This window comes from Myxine glutinosa, chromosome 10 (assembly GCF_964187855.1).
Source record: "Myxine glutinosa chromosome 10, kmMyxGlut1.1, whole genome shotgun sequence".
In the NCBI taxonomy this organism is placed as follows: domain Eukaryota; kingdom Metazoa; phylum Chordata; class Myxini; order Myxiniformes; family Myxinidae; genus Myxine; species Myxine glutinosa.
In genome coordinates, this window is record NC_136270.1 from 19,628,503 (window position 1) to 19,642,210 (window position 13,708).

At 42.4% G+C, this 13,708-nt stretch overlaps 1 protein-coding gene across 3 annotated transcripts in view; it reads right to left on the reverse strand.

Annotated features, from left to right (window-relative positions):
• VPS41 (VPS41 subunit of HOPS complex) overlaps positions 1-13,708 on the reverse strand; it is an 88,638-nt gene that overhangs the window by 68,965 nt on the left and 5,965 nt on the right. For all 3 annotated transcript variants that reach the window (XR_013624679.1, XM_068127328.2, XM_068127330.2), the window contains exons 2-9: positions 12,867-12,902; positions 12,564-12,674; positions 10,325-10,402; positions 6,022-6,096; positions 4,279-4,344; positions 1,895-1,960; positions 1,366-1,485; positions 157-303 (exon numbers count right to left, since the gene is read on the reverse strand). Coding sequence is in view for 2 of the 3 variants with exons in the window: in XM_068127328.2 (XP_067983429.2) it covers positions 157-303; positions 1,366-1,485; positions 1,895-1,960; positions 4,279-4,344; positions 6,022-6,096; positions 10,325-10,402; positions 12,564-12,674; positions 12,867-12,902 (699 nt within the window). In the remaining variant the exon portion in view is untranslated. The remainder of the gene's footprint in view (positions 1-156; positions 304-1,365; positions 1,486-1,894; positions 1,961-4,278; positions 4,345-6,021; positions 6,097-10,324; positions 10,403-12,563; positions 12,675-12,866; positions 12,903-13,708) is intronic.

The following is a 13,708-nucleotide window of genomic DNA, read 5'->3' on the forward strand; positions in this document are numbered from 1 at the left end:
TGATAAAAAACAGACATTGGAGAATATGAAATATATAAATAAATAAAACAGACATATCTGTCAAATGGCACAAATCTGACATATATTTAATGTAAGCAATGAATACTAAACCGTTGATCTTCAAGCACGATGCTTGACATAACGTCTGTTGCGCACCTTGACAGAGTGAGCCCAACCAATGAGTAGAGTGAGGTCATCGCTCCAACATAAGCTGCAAGGGTACATCTCTTCACGTAGATCCGTGCTGTCCCGCACGACTGTAGTGATGCGCCGACGCAGAGTCATGTCATACATCATCACACCCTGCACAGATAGAACATGGAGGACCAGTCAAGGAAGTAAGTATATTTGGTAAAACAAGAAAGCAAAGAAGGAGACATAACTTTGACAGTGGCCGGCATTAATGAGATCCATAGTGAATGAAATGAAGAAATCATGGCATACGGAGGTGGCAGTAATAAAAGGGTAACATTTAATTTTAACAGGTTGACCAGTTTGAAGCTTTCATATGAACACGTGGAAACCTCTCCTGAAAATCATATTGTAATAATCTGGCGATTCTTCAAAATGTGTTCTTCGACACATTCAATGTTCGCTTGAATAATGACAGTCGGTTCAGTTGCATGCGAGAATGTGCAATATGGTTCGCCAATTCACAGCTTCGCCTCCATGTTTGAAGGTCGGGAATTTCATACATTGCATTTAAATGTCTATTTTCTGTATGCAGATCCTTACTATAATTCATGGACCGGTGTGTGTGTTGCACTGCTACTCCTACAGTTGGAAGCTGATTACATGCAGACTTGCTACCTGGGATCAGCATGACCCCAATTAGTGCATAGGGGTGTTTTAATTTTTGCCAGGGGGGAGGGGGAGGAATTATCCATGTAAATGTGTATCATGTAGCACCAACTCCAGGTGGAAGAGGGTATTACAAATCCACACCCAGTACAGTATTGCTGTCCTCACATTTTCCATTGCAGTGAGGTGTTTTGAATTTCGCAACAAGAGGTATTTTGGAGAGGTATTTTGAATTACATGTTAAAATAAAGACAACATACCCACCCTGGTCACTACCGTAGGGAGCAGGTGCTTCCAGTAAAAATTAATATGCAAAGGTTCCAGATTCTCCGTGGGTCTACACCGAATGTAACGAGTGCTTGCACGATCCTGTACAACCTTAATGAAGGGAATGAGTCCATTTGGCTCATTGTTGCCGCGTTGCACTCCCAAGTAAATTTTTTCTACAGCTGTAAACAACAATCTTCTTGATGCGTTAGTGAAGTCTAAATAACAGTTCGGTTAACCCAGCTTGTAGTCAATATGATGACCAATGTGACAATGGCTTTTCTTAGCTAGACACACCTTGCTGTTAGCCCAGGCAATGAGGTCAGTCCTCCACTTGATGGTGCTGATCGTACCCTCACCCTGGTGCAGTGTCAACATCTTTTGCCTCCCATGCCAGGCACGCTCACAAAGCAGCAGCTGGGTACACAAATCAAACAACCTCAAGAAGGTGTCACAGTAAAATAAGCAACAATTAGCCTCTAAATCTCCAAGAAAAGAAAAAAAACACATGTACAGTATAAATCTGATATCACAAGAGCGTGGAAAGCTTGTGCCGCACTATAACTCACTAAAAATATCACAATACAAGGAATTGCTCTACAATGAGAAATAGCGTGGAAAAGCATTTTAGTTTGATTAAAGAAAAAAACTGTGCACGTTCTTACATCTCAAATCACACTTTCAATGTCATGCCAGCTGAAAAATAAATCAGAAGCAAACATATGAACTAAGCAGGTAGGGCTCTTATAAGATTGTACCTGAGGTTCTGGAGATCAATGCCCCAAGCACATGGAAGAAAGATTCATCAGTAGGAAAAACTCATTACCTTGTCACTACCTGTAACGAACTGCTTTGCTTGGTTTTTCCCAAATAGGGGCTGCAGAGCCACAGCCTGAAATAAAAATGTGGAAAAAAAAAAAAACAAAAAAAAAACAAGGAAGAATAATGTGATGGGAGAAGTAGTTGGTTCATATTAATTACCTAAGCAAGTTCAATAGAGTAGTATCACAATAATACATCCTAATCGAGAAGTATCACAAAAATACATCCTAATAGAGAAGTATCACAATAATACATCATAAAAGAGAAGTAGCGCAATAATCTATAATAATAACAGGCAATGTCCGTCCGTCCGTCTCCACCATAACTCCAAAACCATGAAACCTAGTGGCCCCGAACATTGCATGCATACACCTGGACCTCCAACAGTTTGCAATGATGAAAACTGGGTGTTTGAGTGTGTTATAATACCCTTTTTGAAGATGATTAACGAGGTGTTCATAAGAGAACGATACAAAGCAGGATATCTCAAAAAGTTGTGGATGGATGATTTTGATTAAATGCGATTCTGTAATGTGATTTTCTGGTCTACTCTAGGATACAAAACGTAAACTGTTCACCTGGCGGAGATATGCTCTCTCCTGAGTGCCGTTCTAGTTAGTAGTGTGCGGTTTTGAGTATCTGTAAGGTAACTGCATCAAAATAACTACTTGACACCTTTTTGCTGAAAAGCTTGGGAGACCAACTCCTTGTTGACAATGTGGGTGTGGCTCATGAGGTATCTCAGATTGAACAATTGCCCATAAAAATGTGGAGCCGGTTGGATGGAGCATGTGAGGATCAACGGTCACTGTTGGTTTGGTTTTTATTCATTTAGTTTTAAACTACAAATTATGAAATGATCTTTCCTGGGAAAACCACATTTCAAATCTGGCCTCCAAAGCCAGTCGCCGACTGGGCATCCTCCGTCATGCGAAGTCCTTCCTTGGCACACATGAGCTCCTCACCACATACAAGGCTTTCATCCGCAGCTCAATGGAATACTGCTCTCCCCTCTGGGCTGGTGCTCCTGCCTCACACCTAGCTCGTCTTCACGCTGTTGAAACCAAAGCGTTCAGAATCATTGGAATCTCCCGCGATGAAGCTAACTCCAAGGGCCTTTCACTCACTCACCGCAGGCAGGTTGGTGGTCTTTCCGTCTTCTACCGACTCCCCTCTGGCCTTGCCCCCCCAGCTCTCTCTGGGCTCTGTGCCCCAAATATTCCTACAGGTCGCACAAGATCTGCCTGCAACCCTCTTATGGTTAAACTGCCAAAATCAAGACTCTCTGCTCACCTTCACTCCTTCATTCCTCTTTTCTCCCGCCTCTGGAACAAACTCCCTCACTCTCTTCAATCCCACTCCACCCTCCAGGTCTTTAAAACAGCTGTTCACCACCATCTCTTATCTACCCCCATCCAAAACCTTGATCTTTTCTACCCCCGCTAATTTCACCCCAAATCCACCTTTTTGAAATACCAACTTCTGTCCGGGAAGTCCTTGGTGTCCTTGTGTTTTATACTTCTCCCACCCCCCCCCCCTTCCCACGCCTCCTCCCCCCAAGCCCTCTCCCTCCCACACATCTCCCTGCTCTCAAATGTTATGTTTGTGTGCTTCCCCTTCTCTCCCCATCTTGTCTTCCGCTCCCTCTTTTTATATATTTTGTTTGTCTGGTTGATTTGTTTGTGAAATAAATGTTAGCTCTTTCACGAGCCTCGATTCAGTATACAAAAAACAACAAAAAAAGAAAAAACTGATTGAGTAACATAAAATAAGAAACAACTAACACACTGTTTCAGTCATGTAATATACAAAATAACAAACAGCTCTGTATTATTGATCTCTTACTTAATCCACTGCTTTTTTAACGGTCCCAATTATTCCCACCTTCTTGTTGGGATGGCCGGGGGAAGTTTTTTGCCCAGGCTTTTCACGAACTGGTTGGCCAGGACTGATGCTCGACTAAGTCGTCTGGGCAGGAATTTGGAATTTAGCCAGAGTTGCCATCTGTGATAGCTTGCCTACTCTTCGTGAAGGACACCGAGTGATCTTTAACGGCCACCAACTCATGCTGGCAGACAGGATACTCAGTTTAACATCCATCAGTGGGACGGCACACACTGATGAATCACTGTGCCTGTGAAACAACGGAGAGGACCGTTTATAGCTGGGCCGAGATTCAAACCCAGGATGGACAGCTCGGAGCTGAGTGCGCATACCTCTAGGCCATCCTGTCAGCCTGTCCTCTTCATGCACTACATCGTGTTATCGTAAGAACAACATCGACGATGTGAAATCATAACTTTTATTTTCTTCAGGAGACTTGGTAACCAAAAGGATAACCTTTCAAGTCCAATAATAAAGACAATAGCAAGCCAATATATAACTCACTTTGATAGGGGCATCAAAACAACAACTTGTGTTATGTTCGGTGGTGTACAACCCATGGATAAAAACCTGGGATAAACAAGAAGGGAAAAACAACATTGTAAAGCAGGACAGGTGATGGACTTCACATCCTGTCTCATCAGCACAGATATTGCTCATATACCTTAATATAACCTTAAATGTAACATTGCAGTATTTCTCAAATACAAGCAATAGTTTTTGGGTCTCTTTTTGGTCACCTCAAACCAGCTACAAGCTTATGAGTCCCAAAGACCGAAATGGCTGTCCCTTTAGTTGTTTTTGGGTCTCTTTTTGGTCATTTGAAACCAGCTACAAGCTTATGAGTCCCAAAGACCGAAATGGTTGTCCCTTTAGTTTTAACCAATCAATCAATTTCTTACATAACACTATTTATTTACAGAAGCAGATTCTAAAAGCAATTAAATACAAACAAAGGTAAGAAAAGCATCTTCGTTAACATGACCTACAGAGTGCAGTTGTCCACCTCCAGGTGCTTCATGGTGGGTTATGCGTGTGAGTAACATGGGAATTTGCCAGATAAATTGATGCAGTACCTTTCCATTTTTGAGGGAATGGCAACCTGTCTTATGTAAAATAATTATCTGCATAACTTAAACCAGAGAATATCTTCATTGGCACATACATGTTTTCATTGTTAAAGCTCAAACATGTTTACTTATTAAACGGACTAGCATGACTCGGCGCGCCTCACCACACGTCGTTTCAGAGGGGTAGGCATCTTTGACCATTTTGGTGTCTTTTGGGTTTCATGGTGTTTTGGGTCTTCAGGGCCATTTGGGTCTTCAGGATCTTTTCGATCCTCTGGGCCTTGAAGGGTATTTTGGGTCTTTGAGGTGTTTTGGGTCTTCAGGGTATTTTTGGTCTTCGGGGTGTTTTGGGTCTTCGGGGTGTTTTGGGTCTTCGGGGTGTTTTGGGTCTTTGGTGTCCTCAGAGGCTTTTGGGTCTTAGGGGTCTTCGGTGTCTTTTGGGTCTTCGGGGTCTTCAGGGGCTTTTGGGTCTTAAGGTTATTTTGGTTCTTCTTGGTCTTTAAGGGTGTTTGGGTCTTTTTGGGTCTTCCGGGTATTTTTGGTCTTCGGGATATTTTGGGTCTTCATTGTCTTTTGGGTCTTTTTGGTCTTCGGGGTCTTTTTGGTCTTCGGGGTATTTTGGGTCTCAAGGTGTTTTGGGTCTTCGGGGTGTTTTGGGTCTTCGGGGTGTTTTAGGTCTTCAGGGTGTTTTGGGTCTTTGGGGTGTTTTGGGTCTTTGGATATTCAGGGTCTTTTTGAGCCTCAGGGCCTTGAAGGGTATTTTGGGTCCTTGGGGTCTTTGGGGGTCTTCAGGGTATTTTGGGTATTCAGGGGTCTTGGTGGTCTGAAGGGACTTGTGGGAATTAAAGGGTCATCAAAGGTCTGAGGGGTCTCAGCAGTATTAACGCAATTAAGAGGGTTAATTACGAGGGTGGTAATGGTAATTATATTTGAACAAGAAGACGTTTTCGTCGCATATAAACATACATACATACGTAGCGAACCATATACGTTTGCTCTATTATAATAAGATGTCCGTCAGTACACACAACTATGTGATAATACATCTCCATTAAAAAAAAAAAATCTGCTTTAAATTTCCACAAAATGTACATTTGCATCAATAGCACTGGAATCTATGAGAGGGTCGATGCATTTTTTTTTACAAAATGTAAAAATGGAATTTCATGATACCGACCTTTCCGTCATCTGAGCAACTTGCCATGAACTCGGCTCCATCATCCAAGCTTATCTGGTTCACCGTTACCATGTGCTGCGACAACAAAAGGACTTTTGTAGCAGCAACAAATTAAAGAATCCAATTTGCTTTCATAAATCATCTGTTGTGCCACATTTAAGGAACTAGGGCATGCCCGTACGATATATATATCTAAAATTATATCCCCCCCCCTATTTACATGAAATGGTTTGGTCCAAAGCGAACGGCTTGCGTGTGGTGACAATCCCCCCCCCTCTATTTACATGCAATGGTTCGGTCCAAAGCGAACGGCTTCCGGAGTTTGGTAAAGAAATCGCCATCGCGTACACAAACGCGCAGGAAAGCGAATGAATCGCAAATTCGTTTTTATTAGTTGTAAAACATAATGCCCAATTATTCAATTATCGCCAACGTATTTTGGCTTTTTGCAATTTAATCGCAAGGAAAAGTAGAAAGAGAAGAGGGAAAAAAAGAAAAGCCTTCCCTTGCTGCAAACAGCTGCTGCAAACAACAACAACATGGAAGGCTGCACTGTCCGGAAGTTGGCATATCGCAGTTACGATTATTTTAGTGTTAATGGCCAATTATTCAATTAGCGCCAACGTATTTTGGCTGTTTGCAATTTAATCGCAAGGAAAAGTAGAAAGAGAAGAGGGAAAAAAACGAAAAGCCTTGCATTAACGCATTAACGCTTGCATTGCATTAACGGTTCGGCACACGTGATAGCTCGCTGCTCTCTGATTGGTTGAAGCGTTTTTTGGACATATCTCGGTAAGTAATTGTCCGATTAATATGAAACCTTGAAAAGGCACATCCTCGGGTCCCCAGCAATATACCTGGCAAGTTTCAAGTATATCGGACCCGTGGTTGTCGAGAAACAGCGGTCACAGACAAACACACAGACAGACACACACACAGAGATTACTGGCATTATAGATAGATGTGATATTCTTCCAAACTGGATTTTTCCAAGATGGCTAATGTAAGATGCTACATACTGTTGCGGAACCCAACGTCGGCCTCGGATCCCCTTAGAGGGGGGATTAATCCCCTCTTCTATAACTGACCGACGTGGTCCCTGGTGCCGTACCGCGACCCCGGAAAGGCCGGTGCACAGCCCCGTTCGTGCCGCGGACAGATGTTAATTTGCCGAGCGGTGTTTAGCAACCGCAGCACGAACCGTTAACAAAGACTAACCCGATTCTGAACGTTGGCCAAATCGTGCCACAGGTATTCAATTTGGGAAAGACAAAGACGACGGATGTGAAGAAGAAGAAGACAAGAGGTAGGAAATACGAATATGATTTATTACTATTTACAACCAAAAGAAACCAAGGAGAAGGAAGGATAATAAAATAAAGGCAGAAAGAGGGACTGACCAGAAGGACACAGTGAAACTCTAGCTTACCTATTCAGTCTTAATTAATACCCCAGGACAAGACACACAAAACAGACTACGAGCAAACTCACACGAATGGGGAAATTGCAGGCAGGAATGGAAGGACTGGAAGGAGAGGAACGCTCCGCTCGAACCGGAGCACGGTCGGCCCGGGAGTCAGCAGCCGCCGCCCTTCCTCGATCGGCACGTCCAGCAGCCGCCGTCAACGCCCTAGCTGCGGTCGTGCGGGCTGCCGCGATACGAGCACCCTGGCGGAGTCAAAGCTGCGTGGCTCCAAGCTGGTGGTGGTGGATTTCAAAGCTGCGGTGGTTCAAAGCTGCTTCTCTGGCTCACCTCAGGACGCGTCTCCCGTCTCTCTCTGAGGGCTCGTCTCTTGTCATCTGCCGTCTCTGGCGCAACTCTCGGTGGGGGCTGATGCAACGGGTTTTATAACCCCGCCCTCTTGAGCCATACCCACTCATTATTGGTTGGTCGTAGGGGCTTCTTGGCTCCACCTCTTGATGACGATGGGCGGGCCACGCCCTTCTTGTCCGAGTTGGAGCACATGGGCAATGGCGGCGAATGCAGTTGGCAATCGAGGCTTTGGGAATGGGGCTTTGGGAGAATTTGAAAAAGGGGATCTATCTATTTGAATTCGGTGCAATGGAGTGTCAATTAATGGAAGACACAGCCTTAACCTACATAGAATAAGGAAATAAACTACCAACAAGCAGGAAATCTATGATTGGCTAACGCGATTGTATATGACCTAACTAAGGGACGCCCTTTTGACCTTTATACACAACTGGAGGAAGGAGGGTGATATTTTACCATTTACTACACAATAAAAAAACACAATTCTCATATCCACAACAATACATTTTAGAAATCTTACTCATTGTACCCATTAATGGTCCACTAATGCAGATCACAGCTGAGGCGTTGCATCGAGTCCGCTGTCCTTCAGATGCTACATGAAGCCGACTCTTCATTATACTGAATTTCCTGGAATTACAGTATTCACTTGTGGATGCTGAAGATTCCTTCCCACAATTCGTTTCAAAAAGAGCATGGAATTATGTGATGATACCTTGCCTAACTTCCACATTTGTGATCTGACTTGGGTAGCTTGTGGTGCAGTAGTGAACTTGCCAGGGTCCATTCTCAACGATGAGAATGTTCACAACAATTGTAGACACCTGATCAGATGCCCTCCAGAAAGGTATGAGAGCATATTATTACCTCCGCCACCAAAGGTGGATGGAGATTATGTTTTCACCCCTGTTTGTCTGTGAACAAGATATCTCAAAAAGTTATGGACGAATTTGGACGAAACTTGGTGGACTGGTTGGGTGTGTGACAAGACCAAATAGATTCCATTTTGGTGTGAAGATCTGAATATGGATTCCGATACAGGATTTATTTAATTTTTTAAGTGCTTCTTCACCATTGAGAGATCGGGCGAAAAGCGATATATAACATGATATTAAAAAAAGTTGTGGACGAGTTATGACTAAACCTGGAGGATGAGTTGGTTTGGTGACAAGAGTAAGCTGATTAGATTTTGGTTCAGGACCGAATCCAGATCTGGCCTATCAGTGGGATACAAAACATAAACTGTTCAGCCTGGTGGAGGTATGCGCTCCACTGAGTGTCGTTCTAGTTATTGTCCCCCGTCGCACCGCGGAGCGAAAGGGGGACTATGGTTTTCCCCTCCGTCAGTGTGTCCGTCCGTGCGTGCGTGCGTGCGTAAGCGAAGGACCGAATTCTAATTTGGTGTGTGGGTGCAACCCACGTCAAAATCCAAGATGGCCGCCGCCATGTATGTCTGACGCCATATATGTCTGAACCTTGTGAGCGGAATATCTTGAAAAATAAGCGAAGTACCAACTTCTAATCTGGTGTGTGGGTGTATCTAGGCATAAGGAAGAACGCTATTGAAAATTGGGTCGCCACATCAAAATCCAAGATGGCCACCACCATATATATGTCTGAACCTTGTGAGCGAAATATCTTGAAAAATAAACGAACTACTAACTTCTAATCTGGTGTGTGGGTGTATCTACGCATAAGGGAGAACGCTATTGAAAATTGGGTCACCACGTCAAAATCCAAGATGGCCGCCTTGCGTCTTCCACTTTGTCAACTCGCATCACTTCACCGACGGGGGACCTAGGCGTAACGCTTGTTACTATTATTATTACTATTGTTATTCACCACTCTAGTACTACTCCAACATGCCATTCCTTAATTATGGTGTTCTGTCCAAAGGGAGGGTTAGTGCTGTCAAAGCCGCCTCAGGGCAAGGATTATACTGATGGGTTTCCTTTGCCTTCTCAGCCGTAGTCACAGAAAGAATTTGTAATTTGTTCAGGATACCAGTGATGGCTCGCCTACCCTTTGTGAAGGACACTGACCATTCATCGACGTCCACCTACTAATGCTGGCAGACGGGACAAAGTTTAACGTCCATCCGAGGGACGGCACACACATTGATGCTTCACCCCGTCTGTGAAACACCAGGATGGCAGTTCATAGCTGGGCCAATATTTAATCCTAGGCTAGACAGCTCAGAGGAGTGTGTGCATACTTATAGGCTATCTTGACACCTGTAAGATGCCATTAACATCACAAAAACAAGTCAAAAGTCTGTACTATGGAAGGAAAAATATTTGATGTGTAATAAGGAAAAATCTTGCCCAATGTCCCAAAATGGGGACGGGAGAAATTAACTAACTAATAAGGAAGATTATCTGACTGCAGAGCTGTGTTTTTGTAAAAACAAGTTTGCAATTACCAGAATTACCCCACCAACAAACTTGTAAAAGAGAATGTGCAAGATCAGGATGTGTATCATATCCAACATGGTTTTAATATTTGTATCGATATAAGCAGTGGTCTCACCGAGGAGAAGTCGTAGGCTCGGTTACCATCCATGTCCAAGATAACCACCTTACCAAAGTGAGTCCCAAGGGCCAGAAACTGTTGAAGGGAAGAGCAAAAGAGATGCAAGAAGGTTATGGTGGTTGATGGGAAACGAGGGTAATCTAAAGTGGGCCAAATGAGCAAAAATAAAAGGGCATGCGAGTTAAAGACAACTACAGTCATTCAATTTTTTTTTCTAATATTTAAAACTACATTTCTGCAGCCTGATCCTTGTGATAATGTTCGATGCAAAATGAATTTCAGGATTAAACATAAATAAAGCTCAAAAATCAATGATCATACTTTTATGTCCAGAAGGTGAGCTTCAAAATAGTCGTTTTTGCAACTTTCTTAGCTTTTTGACATGGTAAATGAAAAATATATCAGTGGTGCCAAAGAGGTTTGCAGTAGGAAGTTTAGCCATTATGATCAGTCGGCATGCTAATCATACAGCGTGGTAGTTTGCAGGCATTTCAAGTCAGATCATGCACCAAACTCAGACCTAATTACATTCATATCAATGGAGGCGATTATTAATGAATATCAAACAAGGAGCTGCCATCTTAGCCATGGAAATATGTAGTTATGCCAGAGTGGTCATAGGGTTCTTGGTACACCTCCCTGACCAAGATCCTTCTTGCCCGGTTGCTCAGTTTGGTCGGACGCTAGCTCTAGGAAGAGTCTGGGTAGTTACATCTTCTTTCCATTTCCAAATAACGGAACTCACTGTGATCTTGGGAACTTAAAACATTCTAGAAATTGTTTTATACCCTTCCCCATATCTATGTCCCCTCACAATTCTATCTCAAAGTTCTATGGATAGCCCTTTGAATTCATGGTAGAGTTTCTGCTCTGATATGCACTGTCAACTGTGGGACCTTATCTGGAAAGGTGGGTTTCTTTCTAAATCATGTCCAATTAATTGAATTGGCCACAGGTGGATTGCAATCAAGTTGTAGAGACATTTCAAGGATGATCAAAGGAAATTGGATGCACCTGAGCTCAATTTGGATTGTCATGGCAAAGGGCTTGAATACTTATTGACTCAAGACATTTCAAATTTTCATTTTTTATTACATTGTAAAAATTTTAATAAAAACCCCACTTTGACATTATGGGGTATTAAAAAAAAACGTACATTAAATTTTAATCCTACCATACGCTGATCAAATGTTTTACAGTACTGTTTTCACAAATGTTGATGGCAATACGGGACTTTCAAGATGACGTAATCCACCCCAGAATGCTCGGTGTGCATGTGCAGAACCCCCTCGAAATAGTGATATTCGGGGCATGTGAAGTGCTACCGTGCATATGTTTGTAAGGATTCTTACTTAAAATGGCTCACAAAGCTTTTAAAAGAAGCTGAAAGTACTTAGAAAAGTACCTGAGAGAAAGCAGGGGTGTGCCTCCTCACAACGAAGGAGCTGGAGACAGCATATCTAGTTTGGGGACTTCTGAATACAGATGGGCCAGTCATATCTGGGGCTTGTGAATGCACAGGGTCAGTTTGAAATGAACCTTTAAACTGCTGATTTTACTATTAATGGTGTTGGGGTTGGGGAAAGTAGGGAGCTGTGAGGGCTGTTATAAATATATTGTTTGTTTGGTTCCATTTTGCATCTATTACTAAAAGGAGAAGGTGTGTGCATGTGTGTGTCTCGCTTATGGTAGGAACTTATGGCAGGAAATGGTAGGAACTCGACACCTCTGATCCACAGACACTTCTTGTATTTCCTATATTTCCACGATTCCTATTTGGATCCAGGAACACACTAATTATGGTTAAACATACTGGAATTTCCACTCTTTCATTGAAATGCTGAAAAATCATGTTTAAAAGACTATTTCATTTACACATTTTGCGCTAGCGGTGGCAGGTTAAAAGTACCTGTACGAGCAGAAACGGGTCATTAAAACGTACACAGCACATGCGCGAAAGGCCTCGTTGGCATTTCATACGTCATTTCGAAAGTCCCGTATTGATCAGCTTATGTTAGGATTAAAATTTGCTTTCCATGTTGTTGACATCTGTGTTGTGAATAATTGTTAACACAATGGCATTACTTCTGTTTCAACTGCTTGAGCTTATCGGCATATATAATGAAGTTGGGTGATTTGTAAAGAAATTGCACAAAATATGGAAGGCTTCTCCCATTTGTTTATAAAATAATTAAGATCTCTGGTTGCACGTTACACAAGGATGTGTGATTCTCACCTTGTCATGTACCATCATACAGCTCGCTGCATCTTCCTTCAAGATCTCCGTCACCTGATTTCCAAGGCGTTCATACTTGAGCTTGGGCTCTTCTTCTTCGGCATACTCCTCCTGGAGTGCAGCGTCATACAATTTCAGAAATTTTTAATGAAGACCAATTGATCAGTGAATTTCAACACTGTCTGAAGCCAAATAAATTGTTTGAAGATTTTTCAATCTCCAATATATATCACAATTGTACAATCTTCAATATAAATCTCGTAGTCTGAAGAAACCATAATTATGTTTATTTTGCCAACACACCTCAGATTCCTCAGGTTGCTCCGTCATCTGCTTTTGCTGAAAGAAATAAGGAAAATAACTTTCAGCATCCCCAAAAAATGGTGAAAGTATATCTATAAGATGACGTCAACAGGGTGTTGATTGAGATGAAACATTGAGAAGCTAATGTTTCAGGAGTTAACCCCTTGTCATTGAAAAATGACCTTTCACTTTCAATATTCTCAAAAACAGGCAAAGATATTGTTGACAATTTTAAACTGGAGCGAAGTCGATGGCAAGCCATCACAAATCCCCACTCTTCCCGCCTAAGGTAAAGTTGGAAGATTGCAAAACGTTCCACCAGGAATGGCTAAATATATATTTTTGAGTTGAATATATTTTCCCCGTTCGACCCGTGACCTCCTGGGGCATGAACTGGCAGTCAAATCCAAAAAATTGTTACATACGTATTTCATGCGTCTCCAATGTTGATTGCATATACAAAGTTTCATTAAAAATGTTTCCAAATGACAAATCAAATCCAAATGTAAAAATCAAGGCAGTCAAATCCAAATGCACCCATAATTCCATTATTCTGTATTTGACCTCTTGACCTCACCCCAGGGGCAGGGTCAAAATTATACATTGCATCTTTCATCATGATTGCACCCTCTTGCTATGTTGTGATAATAACTACCAGGTTAGGTCAATTTCTGCCCAACTGTTTAGGAGGAGATAGAGTGAATAACAGACAGACGGAGCCAATTACAATATTGGGGGATTTTTTTTTCCAAAAAGCATGGGGATAGTAATAGTGACAAGCGACCAGCCATACTACTCAAATACAAAAAGGAAAAGAAGGCTTTGCTAATGCCAGTGATGTT